Genomic DNA, 25,231 nt, shown 5'->3' with positions numbered 1-25,231 from the left:
AAATGACCCTTGTTTTCTGAGAGTGTGCCCAGATATAAAGACATAAAATTTGAGGAATCACTTGTGTATGTTTCTCATTCATAGCATTGATTCAAACAAAAAGGTTGAGATATTCTATAGGTGAATGTGACTAATTTACTGCACTCTTATCCTTTTCTCTCATTTGGTAGGCATTCTTGGAATAACACTAGTTAAGCCATCCAATCCATTCAATGTCACTGTAGCTTAGCCAAGCTGGGGAAGAGTTTGGATTTGATCATCTAATGGGTGGAATCACCATAACTTGTTCGTAGGATACCTTCCTCGACCTCATCTCTTGTTCAAGTACATATTGAGAGACTACTAACAGAGTAACAAATTAGTTTAGTGGAGAAAAATTTTACACAAAAGAGTTTCTTGTACATTTACATTATTTTTTTTAAAAAAACCTTTTTTTCAGCCGTCTCTTGATCAGATTGGGAATTATAAATGTTGAGAAACCACAAACAACTTAGTTCAGTGGAGAAATTTTCGCAAACTGAGTTTTCTTGTACCAATTATTTTCTCCATTTTCATTTTCAGTTGAGCCTCATGATCAGATGGGGAAATGCAAAATGTCTCTGATTATATGGAGGCCTAATTTGCTCTATATTTCAATACTCCCATATCTAAGCATGCAACCTTTGTATTCTTGAATTATTCTTGAACCGGCCTTTCAAAGTTCACACAGCAGAAAGGAAGATAAAATATTGCAGAGAATTTTGAATTTCAGCACTAGAGCATGAATAACTAGAGAAGTCTGTCTATGGACTAAATTCGGAATTCGTTTTCTTTTTTTAGAAGTATGGCTATTCTTGGAATAAGTAGAGAAGTTCATTTTAAAAGTATGTAGATGCAAAAACAAAGTTCTTTTGTAAAAGTATGACCATTTATCCACATTTACAAAACTGATATCCTCATTTACAAAACTTATTGACATTAATGTCAGCAAACTAGCAATTCCTGATTTCTCCACCCTTCATGGTGTAGTGGAGCTGATGAACACCGGTGTGAAGTAACTGAGACTAGCAATGCATTCTCGAGTTCTTGGGATAAACCTCGGGTAAGAAGTGAAATGATGTATTCCATGAAGACTGCATCACATGGTAGCGTAATAGGCCCATCGCTTGGAAGTCCAAATTCTTCTTCGGACATACTTAAGAGTTGCCTAATGATTTCATTCTCGAGATAAGATAGAGGGACAACAAACCGCTTCTGATCAGCAGTGTAGATAGTGAAATGGCCCTTGTTAACCGCAGAAGAAGTACTGCAGCTATCTGCATCATCATATAGACTTGGAAATGAAATCCTCTTTCGTCGGATGGAAGCAAATTTCTGCCATCTTTTGGCCAGCTTGATGAGCTTCTTGGAGCTGATCATGGTATTAACTTAGAAAATAGAGAATGGAAGAGAGTAAGATCTATAGAAACCCTGGATATTGGCTAGACAAAGTTGTAGTGTTTGATGATCAAAGTTCGCTTGGAAGCGACCTATTTAAAGTACTTGAGAGGCTTTAATTTCTTGAGGAAACATGTGAAGGCAAAACCATGTTCCACCCAGCTGTATGATGGGGCCTTTTAGCTTCAATCAGAAATATATGGGATATGAATTGTAGCCATATATATAGACATACAAGTAAGGAATCACATGGTTATGATTCCCAATCTTCACATTGATTCAAACAAATCGATTAAGATATTTTCTAAACGAATACCATTAACTTACAGCTCTGTGTATAGATCTCTCATTTGGTAGGCTTTCTTGGAATGACAGAAGTAGTTAGTCTTCCCTATCTGTTCAATTTCATAGAAGCATGTGGTGGGTAATGTTCAAAGTTAGTCTTTGAAGACAAAACCATGTGGTAATGTTGTCTTATCATGATAGCTGGCTGCCCTCCCATCCAAATTTCTCATAGCCACTCAATCCACCACTTAAAGGATCTATATAAATGCATTCGAGTTGATATTCACCCCACTCAAGTTCTTCCTTCACAAATTGTGTCTATAGTGAAAACATTTCAGAAATCCTACTTTCTCCCATCACATAAATCCTACTTTCCAATAAAAACATTTGAAGATGGCAAATGGTATGGGGCACATTCTCCGTGCTAAGCAAGGGCTTAGAAGATCTTCTTCAAGAACAAACAGAGAAAGTGAAGTTCCTAAGGGGCATTTTGCAGTTTATGTTGGGGAAAATGAGAAGAAACGCTTTGTCATTCCAGTTTCATACTTGAAGGACCCTTCATTCCAAGACTTGCTGTGTCAAGCTGAAGAAGAATTTGGATTTGATCATCCAATGGGCGGACTCACAATACCTTGTATGGAGGATACCTTCCTTGACATCATCTCTAATCTGAGATCTTGAGAAACTACAGACAACTTAGTTTAGGGAAGAAAAATTTTGCATAGAACAGTTCTCCTGTACAGTTCATTTATATAGATTTTTGTCTGCATTTCTGCAGTAACTTTGAAAATATTCATATTTTATCTTATTGCGCTGAATAGACTTTGAGTAATACTAGCAGTAAATATCTCTTCAAGCTAAGGAAATTCAAGACATGTTCTACACACTAAAAATCAAGACTAAGAAAATTTTGCCAGTTCAGAATAAAGGTATAATCTTTAAAATTGTCTAGATGTGCTTATCTACAGGCACATAATAGGTTAACTATAGACATATAATTTGAATGTCATTTTGAAGCAGGGTCCATCATACAAGGTGGATCCTCGTCCATGGTATAATTTGCCAATTGAGTCATGGTCTCAATTCCTCTAATTTCGATTCTGCTTTTGATTTGGTGCTTTTAGATATAAAAGACTTGTGCAATCACTTTTCTGAAGTGTTTGTTTCGTTTGTTAAGCGATCCGTGATCCAGTTGCCCACCTGTTAGCTAGGGAATTTGTGTCAATGGTTGGTTGCATGGAGTGGCTTTATAACCCTCCTAGTTTCATTTGTAACGCTTTGGTTTTGGATGCCATTTAATGAAGCTTTATATATTTTCTTTCAAAAAAAAAAAAAAAAAAAAAAACTGACCACAGCAGATGGTCAGAACTATTCAAAATTGAGATAATAAGACCATATTGCTATCTCATCATATGGTTCAAATTGCATCTGCCTTCTGGTTATTATTGGTAGTTGCATAGTGGTGCTAAGCTAGAAATGGAAGTAGAAAAATTTTATTCTTACAAATTCAATAAGGCAAAACTATATAGTTTGATGCTTTTTGCAAAAAATTGAATAAAATTAATGAAAATAAGCACTTGTAACAGAAAATATGTCAACTATGTCTGTTGCAACAAACTGAAGATTAAGGAGAATTTGAAAGTAATGAATAGACTTGAATTTTCTAAGAAGACTACTGAACATATTGATTATCAAGTATTGGTGTATTGGATTTATGTACAGTTCACAAGATGTATTGAGCTACAACTAATATCCTCATTTACAAAACTTATTGAGATTATTATCAGCAAACTAGCAATTCCTGATTTCTCAACCCTTCTTGGTGCAGTGGAGCTGATGAATATCGATATGAAGTAACTGAGTTGAGTAATGCAATCTCTAGTTCTCTGGATAAACCTCGGCTAAGAAGTGAAACGATGTATTCCATGAAGACTGCATCACATGGTAGCGTAATAGGCCCATCGCTTGGAAGTCCAAATTCTTCTTCAGACATGCTTAGGAGTTGCCTAATGATCTCATTCTCGAGATAAGATAGTGGGACAACAAACCGCTTCTGATCAGCTGTGTAGACAACAAAATGACCCTTGTTTACTGCAGTGGAAGTGCTGCAACTATTTGCGTCATCATTTAGTCTTGGAAATGATATCCTCTTTCTTCGGATGGCAGCAAATTTTTGCCATCTTTTGGCCAGCTTGATGAGCTTCTTGGAGCTGATCATGGTATTAACTTAGAAAATAGAGAGAGAGAGGGATTGAATGGAAGAGAACAAGATGTGTATAAACCTTGGAAATTGGTTAGACTGAATTTCAGTGTTTGATGATCGAAATGCATATGGAAGTGATCTATTTAAACAACCTTAAGCTGTAGAGGAAATAGGCATAACCATGTGCTGCCTTGTTGCAAGGGGCCTATTAGCTTCAATCAGAAATATATGGAATCTGGTGTGTGGCCATATACAGAGACATATAAATGAGGAATCACATGGTTTTGTTTCCCAATCATCTCATTCATTCAAACAAATTGATTAAGCTATTCTCGTGCTGAATTCCATTAACTTATCTTCTCTGCCCTCATCTCCCATTTGAAAGGCTTTCCTGTATTGACAGAAGTGGTTAAGCTATCCCCATCTGTTCAATTTCATTGAAGCATGTGGGGAATGATTTCTTCATTCTTGATGATTTTTGAGAAACAAAACTGTGTGGTAATGTCTCTTATCTTGCTTGCCAGCTGCCCTCCAATCCAAATTTCTCTTGGCCACTCAATCCACCACCTTAAGGATCTATATAGTCCACAAAGACCATGTGCCATATGCCATATAATTGTATGGGGCCAGTTGGTTTCAATCAGAAATATATGGTATATGAAGTGTAGACACACACAGTTGAGGAATCACATGTTTATGTTTCTCAATCATACAACTGATTCAAACAAGAAGATGAAGATAACCCATAGGCGAACGGCATCAATTTATTGCACTTCATCCTTATCTAACATTTGGTACGCTTTCTTGGAATAGCAGTAGTTAGGCCATCCTATCTATTCAGTTTCATTGATGCATGTGGGGAATGATGTTCAAAGAAGTTCTTTATCTGCAAGTTGATAGTAGAAATTGATGATGATTATTGGAAGACAAAACCATGTGCTAATGTGTCTTAACAAGCTAACTGGCTGGCCTCCCATCAAATTTTCTGTTAGACACTAAATCAACCTCCTAAGGGATCTGTATATATAAACACATTTCATTTGGAATTCACCCTCTAAAATTACATCCTTCACACATACCTTGGTTTCTGTAGCCTAAATTTCTTATCCATTCAACAGTTTGCCATGTTAACTTGGAAACACTCTTTTTCCTCTTCAAAGAAGAAAATGGGTTATAATGAAGAAGCTGCCATGCAAGATCGAGGTGGATGCAGATCATAGAGAACGCAAAAACTTGCACACAACACCTTAAAGCTGGAAGCTTCAGTAGCATAATGAGATCAGTCAGGTAGTGCACCAAGTCATTGAAACTTTTAAAGATATTTCTCACTTGTAGTACATTTGCAATTATTTGGGCTTTTCAAAGGCAGCTTCTTATTCAAGGAGCAAAATATGGGATTTTCAGAATGCTAAGTTGGTTGGTCAAGTCACTAGAGACTCAGAAAAATCCCTCGGAGTTTCTTTGTCTCCTAGAATTTTACAAAGGCCTATAAAGTTTTCTATTATCAATGCAAAATGCAAAAGGTGCTTAGAGAAGCTTTCTGGGATGATGAGTTCATTCAAATTGCAGATAGTATTGATACTAATACTCCATGGGAGATTGGAAAGTATTGTTAATTTCTTAGTACTAATTTACCGCTTGAAGTGAATTCCATTTGTTACATGACTTCTTCTTCATATAGATAGATAGATATATGATCTATGAGGCAGGCAGTTAGAAGTACATTTTGTGGATTATTGTACAGAAAAGTTTGGAAGACAGCCATATATATAGCATGCGTGCAGAAGAACTTGGCTTTCCAGCAGTGTGTCATGCTTGTGGGTTATTGGATATTCCTTTCTAATGCCATTTGGAAAAGGCTTGAAAGAATGCTTGTTAACTTGTGTTAGACCAAAGGGGAATTCTGCTAAATCATTTCAATTTATAAATGCCTGGGCTGAAATATTCAAGGAAACACTATGTTTGTCTTCTTGTCCAAACTGAAAATGTTATATGGTCCAAGCACTTGAGATCAAGTAAGAAGAAGTCCTGCTGAATTATAAGAAGGTAAGTTCACTTAACTCAAAACAACTCCAGATTGAAGAGGATGAGGCAAAAGGCAGCATACAATAAGTGGATTCTTGAGGGGGGATAGAAATACAAAGTTCTTCAATTCCAATGTGAAGGACAGAAGCAGGTGAATGCATTCATGAAATCAAGGATTTTGGGGATCAATGGAATATGAGTAGGCAAGATATTGCTGCTAATCATATATGTTTGCAGATGATCACAATCTGAGGCTCAATGAAATTCCATCAGCATATGAAATCAAAGGCAGTGTATTATCTATGGACTCTACTGGTCCACCTAATATTTTGCCAACAATTATAACTTTGTGGTTTTGTGGCCCAAAGATGAATGCTGGAGAATGTTTTGGTATTCAGTCATCATTTGTGGTTCCAGAGAAGGTTTTTTCCATGCTTTGAGGGGTTTAAGGCAAGGGAACCCCCCTGACTTCTTTTGGGGAGTAGATGGAAGAAAAATCATTGGTGTTCTTCGACAAACATGTGGTTCCCCACTAATGAAGTAGGAATTTCATTCACCTTTTTATATGATGTAGCCAAAGCATACAGGGTGGGTCTAAATTTGAAAGCAAAACATTGCCAAAGAGTTGACCTTACCTGTACCAACAGCATTGCAATATACAGATTCTTGCACCCGGAGAAGAATGGTAGAAATCAGAGGTTATATTGAGCTAAGAAACTCATCTACAGCAACACTGGTTATTGAAGAATTCCCTCCGTGAATTCATATTTATTTTTTATCGGAGGTTAAATTTCAGTATGCTGCGGCCTCAAAGCTTGATATCCAAAATCAAAAGGGATTTTTTGCTATTAGGCTAACAATTTGTGTGAAACCATGTGCACTGGAGTTCTATGGGACCACTCAGTTTCAATCAGAAATATATGGGCTGTTGAGTGTGCCCTTATATAGAGACATCAAATTAAGGAACTCACTTGTTTGTGTTTCTCATTCATAGCATTGATTCAAACAAAAATTTACTGCATTATATCCTCATCTCACATTTGGTAGGCTTTCTTGGAATAACAGTAGTTAAGCCATCCCATCTATTCAATATGATTGGAGCCTGTGGGGACTGTATTGTTATAAATGAAGTTACTAGTAGAACTTGTTGATGATTTCTGGAAGGCAAAACCATGTGATAATGCTGTCTGCTAGCTGGCGCCTGGCGACCCTCCCATCCAAATATCTCTTAGCCACTCAGTCTGCCTCTCAATGGATCTATATAAACACATTTGAGTTAGTATTCACCCCACTCAAACATTTCATTCACTCATACCTTAGTTTTTGCATTCTAAAACTGCTTCCATATCATCTTTGAGTAACACATTGTCTGCTTTAGAAAGAAACATCCCAGAATGGCAATTAGTATGACACGCATTCTCCGTGCTAAGCAGGGCCTCAGAAGGTCTTCTTCGAGAACAAACAGAGAAGATGAGGTACCCAAGGGACACTTTGCAGTTTATGTGGGCGAAAGCAAAAAGAAGCGCTTTGTTATTCCGATATCATACTTGAAGGACCCTTCATTCCAAGACTTACTAAGTCAAGCAGAAGAAGAGTTTGGATTTGATTATCTAATGGGTGGAATCACCATACCTTGTCCGGAGGATACCTTCCTCAATATCATCTCGTGTTCGAGTAGATATTGAGAGGCTATTAACAGAGTAGTGCTTAGTTTAGTGGAGAAAAAATTTTGCAGAGAAGAATTTTATTGTACAGTTACATTTTTTTAAAAGAAAAATTTCAGTTGGTTCATGATCAGATTGGGAAATACAGATGTTAAGAAACTACAAACAGCTTAGTTTAATGAAGAATTTTTTTTCAAAATGAGTTCTCTTGGACTCCGTATCATTTATTTTCTCCATCTTCAGTTGTGCCTCAATATGGAGGCCTAATTTGCTCTAAATGTCTAGGTCAAAATATCAGTTGTGCCTCGTGATTAGATTGGCCTGATATATCTTGTTAAGAGTGTCACATTGAAAATATAAAAGAGAACATATGAGTTTATACTTTATATAAGCTCATGAATGAGACTAGTTAATTGATTAGATTCAGTTTTTTAGTTTGATTTCGTCGATATACATTATAGCCCAGTTATGTGACCTTAGTATTCTAAGAATACTTTAGACTAAAACTTCCAATGTAGAGATTTAAAATACAGATTTTGGTTCTCACTGCCAATGAGCTAATTTCTTTCTTTTATGTACTCAACACAGATTGCAGTAAGCCTAATGATGAGTAAATCTCAGAGTTGTTGAACTGAAGTTGTATATAAGACTTTAAATACTCCAATATCTAAGAATGCAGCTTTGTATCTGTCTTGAACCCTTTTCAAATGGTGAAAAGGGAGACTAAATATTGCAGATCATTGCTAATTTTAGCACTGAAAGGGCAAGAATACAGACAGAGTTAAGGACAATGAAGCAAAACCAAGTATGAGTTAGTTTACATCACCAAAGCCAGTTATGTGACAACAAAATTGAATATATTATATATCAACTCTTGTATTTCTGTACATTTCACATGATGTATTGAGCTACAGCTGAAATCCTCATTTACATTATATCAACAAACTAACAACTCCTGATTTCTCCACCCTTCATGGTGTAGTAGTACCGTAGTGGAGCTGATGAACACCGATGTGAAGTAACTGGGGCATTCGATCTCAAGTTCTTGGGATAAACCTCAGCTAAGAAGATGTAGTCCATAAGACTGCATCACATGGTCGTGTAATAGGCCTGCGCTTGGAAGTCCAAATTCTTTTTCAGACATATTTAAGAGTTGCCTAATGATCTCGATAAAATTCTTCTTCAGACATTTAAGAGTTTGCCTAATGATCTCGATAAAATTCTTCTTCATACATTTAAGAGTTGCCTAATGATCTCGAGATAAGATAGAGGGAAAACAAACCGCTTCTGATAAGCTGTGTAGATAGCAAAATGACCATTGTTAACTGCAGCTATCTGCATCCTCATTTAGTCCTCTTTTGGGCAGCTTAATGAGCTTCTTGGAGGTGATCATGGTAGTTACTTAGCAAATAGAAAGATTGAATGGGAGAAGAAGATATGTAGAAACCTTAGATCTTTGGTGGACTGTGAATTGCAGTGGTTGATGATCACAATGCATATCAATGGAAGTGAAACTTGTGAAAAGCACTCGCGCAAAAGCCAAGCGAGCGACGAGCTCCATGGCAAAGCGCTCGCTTTCGGGCGAGGCGACGAAGCGACGAAAAGCGACGCTTTATCTCACGAAGCGCAAGGCAACGGTCAGCCAAAAAAAAAAAAAAAACGCAAAACAAAACCAAAAAATACAAAACAAAACGACATCAGATCTAACCTCAGTTGCGACTTGCAAAACCCTTCTGCTTCCAAAATCCAGACCAAAGCCTCCGTCCGTCCCTCGCTGCGATACTGCCTCGACCGTCGCCGCGACGCCGCCGCCTCTTCCTCGCCGTCTCCACCTCGTCGCGACGCCGCGCTCACAGTCCCGAGGTAAATAGCTGAGTTCACTGCTTCTAACCTTCCGGCTCTGTTTTTTTTTTTTTTTTTTTTTCCTCTTCTTCTCTTCTTATGTTGATGCTACTCATGCCAGTGACTGAGGTAGTTGTTAAAAATAAGAATAGAGTTGATGACTTGTTGAATCTTTGTTGACTTGAGAGTTTGGCACTTGGCAGTTACAAGCACTGTACATGTTTTTTTTTTCCTAATTTTTTTTTTGTATTAAATTAAGTTTTGAACTTTTATAATTAAATTGAGTTTTATTATTGAATTGTTGATTGTTAAATTGAATAATTTGTATTTTTAGGTCAATATTACGGTATTATTGTAAAGGTCTAATTCAAAAAATCAAGATCCGGGATGGGACAATGGTATACCGGTTTTGGATAAGGGCAATACGCATGTGCGATGCAAGTATTGTGATAAAATTACAAAGGGAGGTATTTATCGGCATAAATTGCATCTCATTGGAGGATATAGAAATGTTACGGGGTGCACAAAATGTCCCCAAATTGTTAGAGATGCAATGAAAAAATTTATGCAAAGTAAGAAGAAAAGAAAGGATGAATTTAGTTCAACGGGTGTTCCTTCTATGTTTGATGAAGATTGTGATGAAAGTATAGATTTTTCAGAGGCGGCGGAGATGGGATGTAGTATGGGATTTTCTAACAAAATAATTAAAGGTCCCATAGATTTGTATTTTAATACAAGAGAACACCAAAATTTGAAAAGATTAAAAGGCGACGAAAATGTAACCTTGGAGACATGCAAGCAAGAGTTGAAGGATAGAGCTCTTGTGCAATTTTCACGGTGGATGTACGAGGCCGGACTACCATTTAATTGTGTTTCTTATAATGAAAGTTTGCAAGGATTTATCGATTGTGTTGCACAACATGAGCCAGGAATGAAGGCGCCTTCATATCATGAAGTTAGAGTGTCATATCTTAAAAGGGAGGTAGAGCATGTTAAGGAGTTGTTCAAACCGCATGAGGAGATGCAGAATATGGATGGTTGTTCTCTAATGATGGACAAGTGGACAAATAGGAGAGGCCATACATTTATTAATGTCTTAGTTAATTGTTCACTTGGATCATATTTCCTCGAGTCAGTTGGTGTTAGTAAGGACATGATGGATGCTAATAAAATGTTAGAGCTTTTTGGAGCTTTTGTGGATCAAGTGGGGAAGGAAAATGTTGTACAAGTCATACAATGCTTCTGAAAACGTGAGAGCTGGTATGTCTAAAATATGTGTTTTTCATTTTTTAAAATTTTAATTCTTTAAACTATTTATTATTTTCATTTTCATTTTCATTTAGGCAAGGATTTAATGGAGTTGTACCCGACTTTGTATTGGACGCCATGTGCTGCTCATTGCATCAATTTGATGTTTAAAGATATTTTTGAAATTCGTCATTTTGCATTGGTGTACAAGCAGGCATTGAAGTTGTCGGTGTACATCCATTCAAAGACAAAACTTTTGAATTTGTTGAGGACCTATACCAAAAAGTGGGATTTGGTTAAGTTTGCTAAGACTCGGTTTGCTACAGTATTCTTGACATTCAAGAGGCTTCATGAGTAGAAGAACAATTTGAGAAGATTGTTCAATTCAGAAGAATTCCTCACTAGCTCTTATTTCAAGGAAGAAGCAGGAAAGGAGTGTTCTAAAATTGTAAAAATGCCAAACTTTTGGAATACAATTCTAGAGGCACTTAAAATAGGTGATCCATTGATTAGCACCCTTCGGTTAGTTGATGGAGAAGTTAAGCCATCTATGGGCTATATTTATCCTGCTATGGAGATTACAAAGGAAGCAATTGCAAAAGCTTTCAACAATAATTCAAGCAAGTACAATAAGGTGTTTGAAATCATAGATAAAAGGTGACGTTCCCAGTTTCGTCAACCATTGCATGCAGCCGCATACTACTTGAATCCAGATTACTTCCGTTATACTGGTGAGACACCGATTTCTCCTACTGTTCGTTCGGCAGAGGTTGTTTCTGGTTTTTATGAGTGTTTGAAGAGATTGGTTCCAGATCAAGATTTGTATGAGAAAATTACTGAAGAAGTGTCTACTTGGGAAGCTGGTCGGGGTTTATTTGACTTGACAGTTGCAAAGAAACAACGTGGTGTTAAACGTCCAGGTTCTTAAACAATATAATTTACGATTTTTATTTCTAATCAAAATATTGCAAACTTTGATTAATTTTTAAATGCTACAGATTATTGGTGGGTTTCTTTTGGGAGCTCAACTCCACATTTGAAAGAGTTTGCAATTAAGATCCTCAGTCTCACCACTAGTGCATTAGGATGTGAAAGAAATTGGAGTGTGTTTGAGCATGTGAGTTAGTCAAATTATCATTTTTAAGTCAGTAATTAACAATTATTACATACTTAAGTACTAATTAATTTTAAAATTTTCAGTTGCATTTGGAAAGGAGAAATCTCCTTGAGCAAATGCACCTTAATGATTTGGTTTTCATTAAGTATAACAGAGCATTAAGACGGAGATGGGAAATGCGGGATACCATTGATCCAATTAGTTTGGATCAAATTGATTTTTCTAATGAATGGTTGACAGGTATCCCGGATGAGGGTAATGAAGAGTTGGTGTTTAGTGATGGAGATGATTTGACTTGGGGAGATATTGCAAAGTTTTCGGGTGCGAATGAGACTCCGTATTCCCTTAGGCATGCTTTTAAAGGAAAAGAAAAGGTAGGGAGTTCAAGGTCTAAGGGAAAAGAAAAAGTTGCGGAGCATAGAGTAGTGGATGAAGAAGATGAAGAAGCATTTGAGGATGAAGAGGCAAAACCATGTGCCACCTTGTTGTATGAGGCCTTTTAGCTTCAACCAGAAATATATGAAATATGGAGACATAAAAAAAAGGAATAACTTCAAAAAAAAAAAAGAAGGAATCACATGGTTTTGTTTCCAAATCATCTCTTTATTTGATTCAAGACTTGCTGCTCTCTCAGTTTCACTCAAGCATGTGGGGAATGTTGTTCACAGAATGATGAATTTTGAAGACAAAACTGTGGTAATGTCTCTTATCTTGCTAGCTGGCTGCCACTCAATCCACTTCCCAATGGATCTATATAAACACTTTTGAGTTGGTATGCACCCTACTCAAACATTTCCTCCACAAATACATTAGTTTCTGCATTCTAAAATTGTTTCTATACCATCTTTGATTTACACTGCCTCTGCTTTAACAAGAAACATCCTAACATGGCAATTGGTATGACTCGCTTTCTCCATGCTAAGCAGGTTTTCAGAAGGTCTTCTTCAAGAACAAATAGAGAAAGTGAGGTTCCTAAGGGGCATTTTGCAGTTTATGTTGGGGAGAGTGAAAAGAAGCGTTTTGTCATCTCAGTTTCGTACTTGAAGGACCCTTCATTCCAAGACTTGCTAAGTCAAGCTGAGGAAGAATTCGGATTTGATCATCTAATGGGTGGACTCACAATACCATGTCCAGAGGATATCTTCCTCGACATCATTTCTAGCTTGAGTAGATCTTGAGAGACTACAAACAGCATAGATTAGTGGAGACAAATTTTGTAGAAAAGAGTTTTCTTGTACAGTTACTTGTTTCCCTTTTTGTCTGTCTGAGGATCAGATTGGGAAAATTTTTAATCTTAAGATAATATAAATATTACTGACTATATGGAGGCCTAATTTGCTCTAGTTGTCTATGTCTAAAGGTTTTTACTGATCTTATTCTCAGGATAGATATAACCATGTGGTTCCTCATTTATATATCTCTATATATGGCCACCCTCAAGATCCCATATATTTCTGGTTGAAGCTAAAAGGCCCATACAACTAGGCAGCACATGTTTTTGCCTTCCTTGATATCCTCAAGACCTTACAGCCTGTCTTAGCCTTCTTAACACCTTAAATGATCACTTGGCATATACATTTTGATCATCAAACACTGCAATTCACACCAGCCAAAGACATAAGGTTTTTACTGATCTTATTCTCTTCCATTCAATCTCTATATTCCCTAAGTTAACACCATGATCAGTTCCAAGAAGCTCATCAAGCTCGTGAGAAGATGGCAGAAATTTGCAGCCATCCGAAGGAAGAGGATTTCATTGCCAAGAGTAAACGATGACACAAATAGCTGTAGTACTTTCTCTGCAGCTAACAAGGGTCATTTGCTATCTACACGGCTGATCAGAAGCGGTTCATTGTCCCTCTATCTTATCTCGAGAATGAGATTATTAGGCAACTCTTGAACTTGTCTGAAGAAGAATTTGGACTTCCAAGCGATGGGCCTATTACACTTCCATGTGATGCAGTCTTCATGGACTACATCATTTCACTTCTTGCCCGAGGTTTATCCAGAGAACTCGAGAATGCATTGCTCATTTCTGTTGCATCATATCAGTGTTCATCAGCTTCACTGCACCAGGAAGGCTTGAAAAATCAAGAATTGCTAGTTTGCTGACAGTACTGGTTATTTGTTGTAGACTAAGAATTCAAATGTAAATGAGTTAATTCCATTTTTGGTCTTAGATTTATAGGTGACATTCCACTTTTAGTCCTTTTTTTTCAAAACATCCACTTTTGATCCTAGTATTATTGTGGCATTACCATTTTTGGTCCTCCATCAACAAAACAGTTTAAATTTTGTCAAATACAAGAGCATTTCAGTATTCAATTTTGATTTTGTTTCAAAAAATAAACATAAAAAATATAGCGGGTCAACCTACTTTGTATAAAAAAGATCAAAATGTCATTATATTTAACGATATTTCAATGATTTTCTTGACGAAGGACCAAAAATAGTCATGCCACAATAATACTAGGACCAAAAGTAGATGTTTTGAAAAAAAAGGACTAAAAGTGGAATGTCACATATAAATCTAGGACCAAAAATGGAATTAACTCAATGTAAATCAACTCATAGCTTTCAAATTTCAAGAGATTTTGATTTTATATCATATTGCCTACCTCCCCACCCCATCCTCAATTTTTTTCTTTTCACATAACTGACTTGATGATCAAAACACATACATGGTTCTGCATCACTAAGGCCTGTCTAGATTAGTGAACAGTAGTTCTAAGAATCAATTGATCTGAAATCAATAATCTTTTCTCCTTAATCTACAGTTTGGTCTAGTATATCTGTATATGTACTTAAAATACTTAGTACAAGTAAATATGGCAGAATATGAATGAGAATATAAATATGGGCTCAGCACATTCTCAAAGGGCTACACTTGTATACTTAAAACTTATGAAACTGGATTTCTCTAGTCATTCCAAAAATGGAATAACTTGACATTTTTTGTGATACAAAGTGGAATTATTCATTCTTAAATGTCTAATGGACCTGAGAACTTAACATACCAGATGTAAATCACACTAGCTTCAACTGCTTTAGTAGTTCTGTAAATTGGACAAAAAGAAAAAAACATTGCAGCCAATGAAGAAAATTCTGGTCTTATGGATCTTTATGATACATCTGCTCTTTGGAAGTTCATCCATAATCCTAGTTTTACTCATAAAAGCATAATAGTAGTTGTGTAAACCCAAGTCTCCAGATATATAGACATTTAGTGCACAATAGGCCTTCATATAACCAGTGAAATTTACAGTTTCCAAGCCGACCATGAGACAAGTAAAAAAAAAAACTATACAAGAATAATCTCTCTGCAAAATTTTTCTCTACTAAACTAAGCTCTTTGTTGTATCTCAATATCTACTCAAACTAGAGATGATGTCAAGGAAGGTATCTTCTAGACAAGGTATTGTGAGTCCACCCATTGGATGATCAAATCCGAACTCTTCCTCGGCCTGATTTAGCATGCCTTGGAATGAAGGGTTGTTCAAGAATGATATTGGAAGAACAAAGCGCTTCTTTTCGCTTTCGCCCACATAAACTGCAAAGTGCCCCTTAGGGACCTCACTTTCTCTGTTTGTTCTTGAAGAAGACCTTCTGAGGCCCTGCTTAGCACGGAGAATGCGAGTCATACTTGTCAATGCAGCAGCAAAATGTGTAGTATATTTCTGATTGTTGAGATTATTATAATTATTATGTGTTAGGCAGCAGTAAAATAAACAGTAGCAAAGTTAGGCAGTAAAGTTAACAGCAGCAAAGTTAGGCAGCAGAAATGTTAGGTAGCAGAAATGTTAGGCAGCAGTAAATAGTGCAGAATTTCAGGAAACTTGTCTATTTTCTCATGTATATATAGATGTATCAGCTAGCTAATGAAGATATAACACAGATTTGTTATTTCAGAACTCAGAAACATCTGTTTTCCATCATTTTTCAGTTCTGGTCAGTAAATACTAGCCTCTAATTTTCTGTGTTAAACCTCTATTTTGTCATGGTATCAGAGCCAAAATCCTGAGATAATCTTTGTGTCTTGTTCCTTGTCTTGCTCCAAGATCATAGTATTCTTGTTCTTGTATCACTTGTATCTTGCTATCATAGTTTCTTGGATCTATTCTCTTAGTTCTTGGTTCTGTTTTCTTGGATCTATTCTTGTTTTCTGATTGAATCATGTCTTTGGAAAGATCAGAAAATTTTTTTGTTCGATTTAATGGCAAAAATTATTCTGCCTGGGCATTCCCATTTGAGCTCTTTGTCAAGGGAAAGGAACTATGGAGTCATATCAGTGATTCTGCACCTGACAAAGAAAAGGAGAAGGAGAAATATGCAAAATGGGAGGTAAAGGATGCTCAGATTATGTCCTGGATTCTTGGAAGTGTGGAACCCTCCATACTTCTCAGTCTCAAGCCTTATAAGACCTCTAGAGGAATGTGGGATTACTTGAAGAACGTCTACAACCAAAGCAACTCAGCACGAAGGTTTCAATTGGAGCTTGAGTTGAGCCAACTCAGTCAAGGGAGTATGTCAATCCAAGAGTTTTATTCTTCATTTGAAACTCTTTGGACTGAATACACTGATATTGTGTATGCAAATGTTCCTTCTGAAGGACTAGTTGCTGTACAAAATATCCATGAAACCAGCAAGCGTGATCAGTTTTTAATGAAGTTAAGGGGGGAGTTTGAAACAATCAGGTCTAACCTGATGAATAGACAGTTAGTTCCTTCAATGAATATTTGTGTAGGAGAGCTTCTCAGGGAAGAACAACGGCTCACTACACTGGCTGTCTTGGAGCAGAAAGCTCAAAATTCTGCTCCAATTCCTGTTGCCTACGTTGCCCAAAGGAGATCTAACGGAGGCAGAGATATGACTAATGTCCAGTGTTATAGTTGCAAGAATTTTGGTCACTTTGCCAATAATTGTACTAAAAAATTCTGCAATTATTGTAAGAAAGCAGGGCATATCATCAAAGAGTGTTCCATTCGGCCTCCGAAGAAACATGAAACTGCCTACAATGTCTCGGTTGGTCCCTCTAGTGTCTCCAATGCTGGTCAGTCTACGATTACCCCTGAAATGGTCCAACAAATGATAGTTTCTGCCCTATCAGCCTTTGGTTTTTCAGGTAACAATACTTCTGATTCTAAGCCTTGGTATTTTGATTCTGGTGCTTCCCATCACATGACCAACACTGCCTTGCCTTTAAAAAATGTTCAAAAGTATAGTGGAGATCTTCAGATTCATACAGCAGATGGAAATTCCTTACCTATCACAGCCGTTGGTGATATTTCAGCTTCTTTAAATAATGTTTTTGTGTCTCCTAAGTTGTCTACTAATCTTATATCTGTCGGACAATTAGTTGACAGTAACTGCACCGTTCAATTTTCAAAATCTGGTTGTTTTGTGCAGGATCAAGTGTCCGGGAAAATGATCGCGAAGGGGCCTAAAGTGGGACGTCTTTTTCCCTTGTTTTTGTCTCCTCCTCCAGTGTCAAATTATGTTGCTTGTAATGCTGTCCAAAGTAATAATCAGGTGTGGCATAGACGTTTAGGACATCCTAATTCTCATGTACTTCGAATCTTGCTTAAATCTGGTTTACTTGGGAATAAAAATTTTTCTTCTAATAATGATGTTGTTGATTGTGCATCCTGTAAACTTGGCAAAAGCAAAACTCTTCCTTTTCCATTGCATCAAACCCATACCACCAAACCTTTTGAACTCGTGCATACTGATGTATGGGGTATTGCACCTGTAATCTCTCATGAACATTACAAATACTTTGTTACATTTATTGATGATTTCACTCGTTTTACTTGGGTATATTTTCTTAGGACTAACAGTGAGGTTTTCTCTGTGTTCAAAGTCTTTCTTGCTTTAATTGAAACACAGTTTTCTGCTAAAATCAGAATCTTGCGATCTGATTCGGGAGGGGAATATATGTCAAATGAGTTTCAATTCTTTCTTCAAAGTCATGGGATCATTTCTCAGCGTTCTTGTCCTTTCACTCCACAACAAAATGGTGTGGCTGAAAGAAAGAACCGTCATCTTCTTGATGTTGTTAGAACTCTTCTAATTGAGTCTTGTGTTCCTTCTAAATTTTGGTGTGAAGCTTTAGCTACTGCAGTTTATTTAATTAATAGATTACCATCTCCCAACTTGAACAATAATTCCCCTTATTTTTATTTATTTGGGCATGCACCAAATTATTCCAATCTGCATGTTTTTGGATGTGTTTGTTTTGTGCACCTTCCTGCACATGAGAGGAATAAACTTACTGCTCAATCTGTTAAGTGTGCTTTCTTAGGTTATGCTGGAACCCAAAAAGGATTTCTTTGCTATGATCCTCATGCCCGTCGAACTCGTGTCTCTAGGAATGTCATTTTTTTTGAACACCAGTCCTTTTTTAGCACCACACAGACTTCAGAACTTCCTTCTCTATCTACTTTACCGTATTTCTCTGCATCACCAACACCTGTACATCGGTTTAAACCTGGTTGTGTTTATCATAGACGCACCCCTCCTGCTTCTGATCCTCCTACAGGTCTCACTATGGCTTCTTCGCATCAACCTGCGACAACTGATTCTGTTCCACCAAGTTCCAGTAATCCCACTCCTCTTCGTAGAAGCTCTAGACCTCACAAACCAGTTGAAAGGTATGGTTTTTCAACCCCTGTGGCTATGTCTACTGTGTTATCTTCTATCTCTATCCCCACTTGTTATAAAAAGGCAATGGAACATAAGTGTTGGCAACAAGCAATGGAAGAAGAACTTCAAGCACTTGAAGAAAATCATACTTGGGACATTGTTTCGTGTCCCCAAAATGTTAAGCCCATTGGTAGCAAGTGGGTTTATACTGTGAAACTCAAGTCTGATGGCTCCTTGGATAGATATAAAGCTCGATTGGTTGCTCTTGGGAATAAACAAGAATATGGTCTCGACTACGAAGAAACATTTGCACCAGTTGCTAAGATGACCACAGTGAGAACCATACTTGCTATTGCTTCCTCTCAATCTTGGGTTTTACATCAGATGGATGTAAAATATGCCTTCTTAAATGGGGATCTTAAGGAAGAGATCTACATGAAGCTTCCACCTGGTATGCCAATGATAGCTCCACATGAGGTTTGCAAGTTAAGACGTTCCTTGTATGGTTTAAAACAGGCACCTAGGGCTTGGTTTGAGAAGTTTCGCGACACTCTTCTCACCTTTTCCTTCACACAGAGTCAATATGATTCCTCACTCTTTTTTCACAAGACAACCACTGGTATGGTCTTTCTCTTAGTATATGTTGATGATATTATCATCACTGGTAATGATAATGGGCTGATTACTAAGCTTCAAAATATGTTGTCCGGTACATTTAAAATGAAAGATCTTGGGCATCTAACATATTTTTTAGGGCTGGAAGTTCACTATGAAGATCATGGTTTCCTCCTAAACCAACATAAATACATTCAAGATCTCATTCGGATGGCTGGTTTACAGGATGCTACTGCTGTTGATACACCAATGGAGGTCAATGTGAAATACCGGAAAGATGAGGGCGAACCTTTGCCCGATCCTTTTTTGTATAGGCAACTTGTTGGTAGTCTTATCTACCTAACAATTACAAGGCCCGATATCTCCTATGCTGTTCATATCGTCAGTAAATTCATGCACTCACCTCGACATCTCCATCTTGCGGCAGTTCGTCGCATAGTTCGATATCTAATTGGGTCACCTACTCGTGGGTTGTTTTTTCCCAAACAATCAGCTCTTCATTTGACAGCTTATAGTGATGCAGATTGGGCTGGCTGTCCAGATACTAGGAAATCTATCACAGGATGGTGCGTTTTTCTTGGGGATGCCTTGATTTCTTGGAAGTGTAAGAAGCAAGAGAGTGTCTCTAAATCCTCTACAGAAGCCGAGTATAGAGCTATGTCTGCTGCGTGTTCAGAGATTGTGTGGTTACGTGGTCTTCTTTCTGAACTTGGATTTCCTTCAAGTGATCCTACTCCACTTCATGGTGATAATACCAGTGCTATTCAAATTGCTGCAAATCCAGTGTATCATGAACGCACAAAGCACATTGAAGTCGACTGTCATTACATCCGGGAGGCGTTTACTCGAGGTGTTATCACTCTACCTCATCTTACTACTGATCTTCAAGTAGCTGATGTTTTTACAAAGGCTCTAACACGCCAAAGACACAAGTTTCTCAATAGCAAATTGATGTTGATAGACTTACCTTCATCAATTTGAGGGGGGATGTCAATGCAGCAGCAAAATGTGTAGTATATTTCTGATTGTTGAGATTATTATAATTATTATGTGTTAGGCAGCAGTAAAATAAACAGTAGCAAAGTTAGGCAGTAAAGTTAACAGCAGCAAAGTTAGGCAGCAGAAATGTTAGGTAGCAGAAATGTTAGGCAGCAGTAAATAGTGCAGAATTTCAGGAAACTTGTCTATTTTCTCATGTATATATAGATGTATCAGCTAGCTAATGAAGATATAACACAGATTTGTTATTTCAGAACTCAGAAACATCTGTTTTCCATCATTTTTCAGTTCTGGTCAGTAAATACTAGCCTCTAATTTTCTGTGTTAAACCTCTATTTTGTCAATACTAATCGCCATGCTGGGATGTTTCTTTTATAGAGCAGAAACAATTTTAGAATGCAGAAACTATTGTAGTTGTGAAGGAAATATTTGAGTGGGGTGAATACTAACTCAAATGTGTATATATAGATCATTTGGGAGGTGGATTGAGTGGCTAAGAGATATTTGGATGGAAGGGCAGCCAGCTAGCATGATAATTGATAAGACAACATCATCACATGGTTCTGTCATCCAGAAATCATCAAGAATTTGTAATAGATAGGATGGCTTAACTACTGTTATTCCATATATTTCTGATTGAAACTAAACGGCTCAATACAACTAGGAAGCACATGGTTTTGTCTTCCAATAATAATCATGAGTTTCTGCTATCAACTTTGTAGATAAAGAACTTCTTTGAACATCATTCCCCACATGCTTCAATGAAATTGAATAGATAGGATGGCCTAACTGCTGGTATTCCAAGAAAGCCTACCAAATGTTAGATAAGGATGAAGTGCAATAAATTGATGCCATTCGCCAACGGGATATCTTAATCTTCTTGTTTGAATCAGTTCTATGATTGAGAAACATAAACATGTGATTCCTCAAATGTGTGTCTCTACATTTGGGGACACTTTATATCCCATAGAGCTTATGGTTGTCTTAGCCTCACCACTTTAAATAGATCACTTCCATATGCATTTCGATCATAAAACACTGCAATTCAGACTAGCCAATTTCCAAGCTTTCTACAGATCTCTCTTGTTCTCTTCCATTCAACCTCTCTCTATTTCCTAAGTTATTATCATGATCAGTTCAAAGAAGCTCATCAAGCTGGCGAAAAGATGGCAGAAATTTGCAGCCATCCGAAGAAAAAGGATTTCATTTTCAAGACAAAATGATGACACAGATTGCTGCAGCACTTCTTCTGCAGTAAACAAGGGTCATTTTGTTGTCTACTCAGCTGATCAGAAGCGGTTTGTTGTCCCTCTATCTTATCTCGAGAATGAGATTATTAGGCAACTCTTAAGCATGTCTGAAGAAGAATTTGGACTTCCAAGCGATGGGCCTATTACACTGCCATGCGATGCAGTCTTCATGGACTACATCATTTCACTTCTTAGCCGAGGTCTAACTAGAGAACTTGAGAATGCCTTGCTCGTCTCAGTTACTTCACATCGGTGTTCATCAGCTCCACTACACCAAGAAGGGTGGAGAAGTCAGGATTTGCTAGTTTACTGAAATTAATGTCAATAAGTTTTGTAAATTTGGATATTAGCTGTAGCTCAATACATCATGTGAAATGTACAGAAATCCAAGATGATGTTAAACATACTCAATTTTACTTTCACTTAAATGGCTTTTGCATATGATGATAATACTCCTTGTCTGCATCACTACACCCTGTAAGCTGAACAATACTCCTTTATATATGTTCCTTAAAGTAATACTTGTCCTAGCTTCTTGGCTTTCTTGCTAGATCTATGACAAATGGCCTACTATTTACAAAAACAAAATGCTTTCACTGCTACTTATGAAACTGGACTGCTCTACTTATTCCAAGAATGTCCATATTTTTTCTAGCAGTAAACTCTTGTCCACATTAAGGGTGATTCACTGATTCTTGTCCTAAAATAATCGTCCCTAGCTGTGTCTGTACTTCAATTCTAAAATTTGAAATGATCTGCAATATCGTTTCAAGTGGTTCAAGATAGATTACAAAGTTGCATGATTAGAAAACGTACTTAGATATTTTAGTTTTGATAGTCTGCAAGTAATTAAGAGGTGAAGTGAGATTATTACAGATCCTTTGATACAAAACAAGCCAAGAACTCTCTGAAATCTAGCCATCATTAGGCCTACTGCAAAATGAACCTTACCTTGTCTTTATGTTAGTGTCTACATAAGATTTTCTGCACTCTTAAATCTGTACACTGAGACACAACTGAAATTTAGACAGACATCTTGAGAAAATTTGGCCTCCATATAACTAGTGATTTTATATTTCCCCATCTGATCATGAGACAGCTAAAGATGGAAGAGAGAAAAAAAAGGGATACAAGAAATCTCTTGTGTAAAACATAATCTGTTTCTATTTTCTCAAGATATATATTTTTCCAATTTTATCCTGAACACAACTGAAAAAGGAAAAAAGTAACTGTACAAGAAAGCTCATTTGTGCAAAATTTTTCTCTATTAAACTAATCTGTTACTCTGTTGGTAGTCACTCAATATCTACTTGAACAAGAGATGATGTGGAGAAAAGTATCCTCTGGACAAGGTATAGTGATTCCACCCATTCGATGATCAAATCCGAATTCTTCCTCAGCTTGACTTAGCAAGTCTTGGAATGAAGGGCACTTCAAGTATGATATCGGAATAACAAATCGCTTCATTTCGCTTTCGCCCACATAAACTACAAAACAAAGTGCCCCTTAGGGACCTCACTTTCTCTGTTTGTTCTTGAAGAAGACCTTCTGAGGCCCTGCTTAGCACGGAGAATGCGAGTCACACTAATTGCCATGCTATGATGTTTGCTTTTAAGGCAGTGGCTGTGTAAATCAAAGATGCTATAGGAGCAAATTTAGAATGCAGAAACTAAGATAGCTGTGAAGGAAATATTTGAGTGGGGTGAATACTAACTCAATTGTGTTTATATAGATCCTTTGGGAAGTGGATTGAGTGGCTAAGAGAACTTTAGATGGGAGGGTAGCCAGCTAGTTTTCTGATGCTAATTTCAATTATTTTTTAAATGAAGATCTCATCAGCTGTAAGTTAATGGTATTCACCTACAAAATATCTTAATCCATTTGTCCGAATCAGTTTGAAGATTGGGAAACATAACCATGCGATTTCTTATTTTTATGTCTCTATATATGACTACAGTCCATATCCCATATATTTCTGATTGAAGCTAAAAGGCCCCATGCATACAGCTGGGTGGAACATGGTTTTGCCTTCTCTGACGATTTCCTCAAGAAACTAAAGCACTTTAAATAGGTCGCTTCCAAGTGAATTTGATCATCAAACACTACAACTTTGTCCACCCAATATCCAAGGTTTCTACAGATCTTACTCTCTTCCATTCTCTATTTCCTAAGCTAGTACCATGATCAGCTCCAAGAAGCTCATCAAGCTGGCCAAAAGATGGCAGAAATTTGCTGCCATCCGAAGAAAGAGGATTTCATTTCCAAGACTAAATGAGGATGCAGATAGCTGCAGTACTTCCTCTGTAGTTAACAAGGGTCATTTCACTATCTGCACTGTTGATCAGAAGCGGTTTGTTGTCCCTCTATCATATCTCAAGAATGGGATCATTAGGCAACTCTTAAGTATGTCCGAAGAAGAGTTTGGACTTCCAAGCGATGGGCCTATTACACTACCATGTGATGCAGTCTTCATGGACTACATCATTTCACTTCTTAGCCGAGGTTTATCCAGAGAACTCGAGAATGCATTGCTCGTCTCAGTTACTTCACATCGGTGTTCATCAGCTCCACTACATCAAGAAGGGTGGAGAAATCAGGAATTGGTAGTTTGCTGATATTAATCTCAATAAATTTTGTAAATGAGGATATTAGTTGTAGCTCAATACATGATGTGAAATGTACATAAATCCAATACAGCATTACTTGATATCCAATATGTTCAGTATTCTTCATAGAAAATTCAAATATATTCATTGCTTTCATATTCTCCTTAATCTTCAGTTTGTTGCAATACACTTATACTGTTATACCTGTGACAAGTGCTTATTTGCATTAATTTTATTCAAAAGCATTAAACTATATAATTGCCTAATTGAATTTGTAACAATAAGATTCTGCCACTTCCATTTCTGGCCTAGCATTCCTCTTCCAACTACCAAGAATAAGCAGAAGGCAGATGTAACTATATACTAATGTTGTTATCTCAATTTTGAACAGTTCTGACCATTAGCTGCAATAGTGCCATTAGAGAATTATTGACCTATATACTAATCTTGTTATCTCATTTTCTTTCATTTCTTATGTCCTATATATTATACTAATCAGGCACCTTTGTGTGATGGTTAACATGGAACTTTCACCCTGACCGCAATATTCGCATAAACCTGCAAAGAAGAATGGTTAACATGGAACTTTCACATCTTGGCCATAGAGGTCAATGCTCTTTCCAAAAACCATGATTAGTTCCAAGAAACTCATCAATTTGCCAATGAAATATAAGGGAAGATATTTGTTGCTGTCTAAAGGAAGAAGATTTCATTTTTAAGACACAGGGACTGTGCATGTGAATAGTTGTGGTAAATTCTCTGCACTAAATTTTACTGGTATCTTCATTATATTTTATTTTTCAATATAGATCCACACTTCATACCCAAAATATAGACTGTTCTCAACATTATTCTGAACTTCCAAAATTTTATTGCTTATCTTTTATGTAAAATATGCCTTGAAGAGATATTGTGCTGCTAGTTTTACTCAAAGTATATTAAAAGCAACAATTTGGAATAGTATTTGGTGAAAATTGGAGGCTTTCTGATATTTTCAAAGTTGCTGCAAAAATGCAGACAAAAATCTAAACAAATGAACTGTACAGGAAAATCTGCTATGCAAAATTGTTCTTCACTAAACTAAGTTGTCTGTAGTCTCTCAAAATCTCAGACTAGAGATGACTTCAAGGAAGGTATCCTCCATACAAGGTATTCTGAGTCCACCCATTGGATGATCAAATCCGAATTCTTCCTCAGCTTGACAAAGCAAGTCTTGGAATGAAGTGTCTTTCAAGTAAGAAACTGGAATGACAAAACGCCTCTTTTCACTCTCCCCAACATAAACTGCAAAATGCCCCTTAGGCACTTCACTTTCTCTG

At 37.0% G+C, this 25,231-nt stretch overlaps 5 protein-coding genes, 1 long non-coding RNA gene and 1 pseudogene across 6 annotated transcripts; 4 read left to right on the top strand and 3 right to left on the bottom strand.

The window, feature by feature from the left end:
• Nucleotides 1-868: 868 nt before the first annotated feature.
• Nucleotides 869-1,694, bottom strand: LOC116028408 (auxin-responsive protein SAUR68-like). The gene has a single exon (XM_031270124.1). It carries the CDS (start codon nt 1,396-1,398, stop codon nt 964-966), a length of 435 nt encoding a protein of 144 aa, XP_031125984.1. The 5' UTR covers nt 1,399-1,694; the 3' UTR covers nt 869-963.
• A 1,631-nt stretch (nt 1,695-3,325) lies between these two features.
• Nucleotides 3,326-4,340, bottom strand: LOC116028404 (auxin-responsive protein SAUR68-like). Its single transcript, XM_031270121.1, has one exon. The coding sequence runs from the start codon at nt 3,917-3,919 to the stop codon at nt 3,485-3,487; it is 435 nt and encodes a 144-aa protein (XP_031125981.1). The 5' UTR covers nt 3,920-4,340; the 3' UTR covers nt 3,326-3,484.
• A 4,088-nt stretch (nt 4,341-8,428) lies between these two features.
• LOC116028409 lies at nt 8,429-9,510 on the bottom strand. Its single transcript, XR_004100141.1, has 2 exons — nt 9,302-9,510; nt 8,429-9,209 (listed from the first exon to the last, which is right to left on the bottom strand). It is a non-coding gene; the product is annotated as an uncharacterized LOC116028409 (long non-coding RNA).
• A 3,968-nt stretch (nt 9,511-13,478) lies between these two features.
• Nucleotides 13,479-13,912, top strand: LOC116030931 (annotated as a pseudogene).
• Nucleotides 13,913-15,925: 2,013 nt separating this feature from the next.
• LOC116029336 lies at nt 15,926-17,624 on the top strand. Its single transcript, XM_031271289.1, has 2 exons — nt 15,926-16,922; nt 17,207-17,624. The coding sequence occupies exons 1-2, from the start codon at nt 15,974-15,976 to the stop codon at nt 17,242-17,244; spliced, it is 987 nt and encodes a 328-aa protein (XP_031127149.1). The 5' UTR covers nt 15,926-15,973; the 3' UTR covers nt 17,245-17,624.
• A 3,425-nt stretch (nt 17,625-21,049) lies between these two features.
• LOC116029337 (auxin-responsive protein SAUR68-like) lies at nt 21,050-21,756 on the top strand. Its single transcript, XM_031271290.1, has one exon. It carries the CDS (start codon nt 21,185-21,187, stop codon nt 21,617-21,619), a length of 435 nt encoding a protein of 144 aa, XP_031127150.1. The 5' UTR covers nt 21,050-21,184; the 3' UTR covers nt 21,620-21,756.
• A 1,661-nt stretch (nt 21,757-23,417) lies between these two features.
• On the top strand, nt 23,418-24,068 carry LOC116030705 (auxin-responsive protein SAUR68-like). Its single transcript, XM_031273021.1, has one exon. The coding sequence runs from the start codon at nt 23,487-23,489 to the stop codon at nt 23,919-23,921; it is 435 nt and encodes a 144-aa protein (XP_031128881.1). The 5' UTR covers nt 23,418-23,486; the 3' UTR covers nt 23,922-24,068.
• The last annotated feature ends 1,163 nt before the right edge of the window (nt 24,069-25,231 follow it).

The sequence above is a fragment of the Ipomoea triloba genome, chromosome 9 (genome assembly GCF_003576645.1).
Source record: "Ipomoea triloba cultivar NCNSP0323 chromosome 9, ASM357664v1".
Taxonomy (NCBI): Eukaryota; Viridiplantae; Streptophyta; class Magnoliopsida; order Solanales; family Convolvulaceae; genus Ipomoea; species Ipomoea triloba.
Note: the sequence above shows the minus strand (reverse complement) of the source record. Positions and strands in the feature narration are given on the sequence as shown.

Excerpts from the sequence above, each read along its gene's own strand:
- LOC116028408 (XM_031270124.1), bottom strand. The coding sequence starts at position 1,398 with ATGATCAGCTCCAAGAAGCTCATCAAGCTGGCCAAAAGATGGCAGAAA.
- LOC116028404 (XM_031270121.1), bottom strand. The coding sequence starts at position 3,919 with ATGATCAGCTCCAAGAAGCTCATCAAGCTGGCCAAAAGATGGCAAAAA.
- LOC116029336 (XM_031271289.1), top strand. The coding sequence starts at position 15,974 with ATGTCTTTGGAAAGATCAGAAAATTTTTTTGTTCGATTTAATGGCAAA. Across the intron at positions 16,923-17,206 it reads ATCAGCCTTTGGTTTTTCAG|GATCAAGTGTCCGGGAAAAT; the intron begins GTAACAATACTT and ends TGTTTTGTGCAG.
- LOC116029337 (XM_031271290.1), top strand. The coding sequence starts at position 21,185 with ATGATCAGTTCAAAGAAGCTCATCAAGCTGGCGAAAAGATGGCAGAAA.
- LOC116030705 (XM_031273021.1), top strand. The coding sequence starts at position 23,487 with ATGATCAGCTCCAAGAAGCTCATCAAGCTGGCCAAAAGATGGCAGAAA.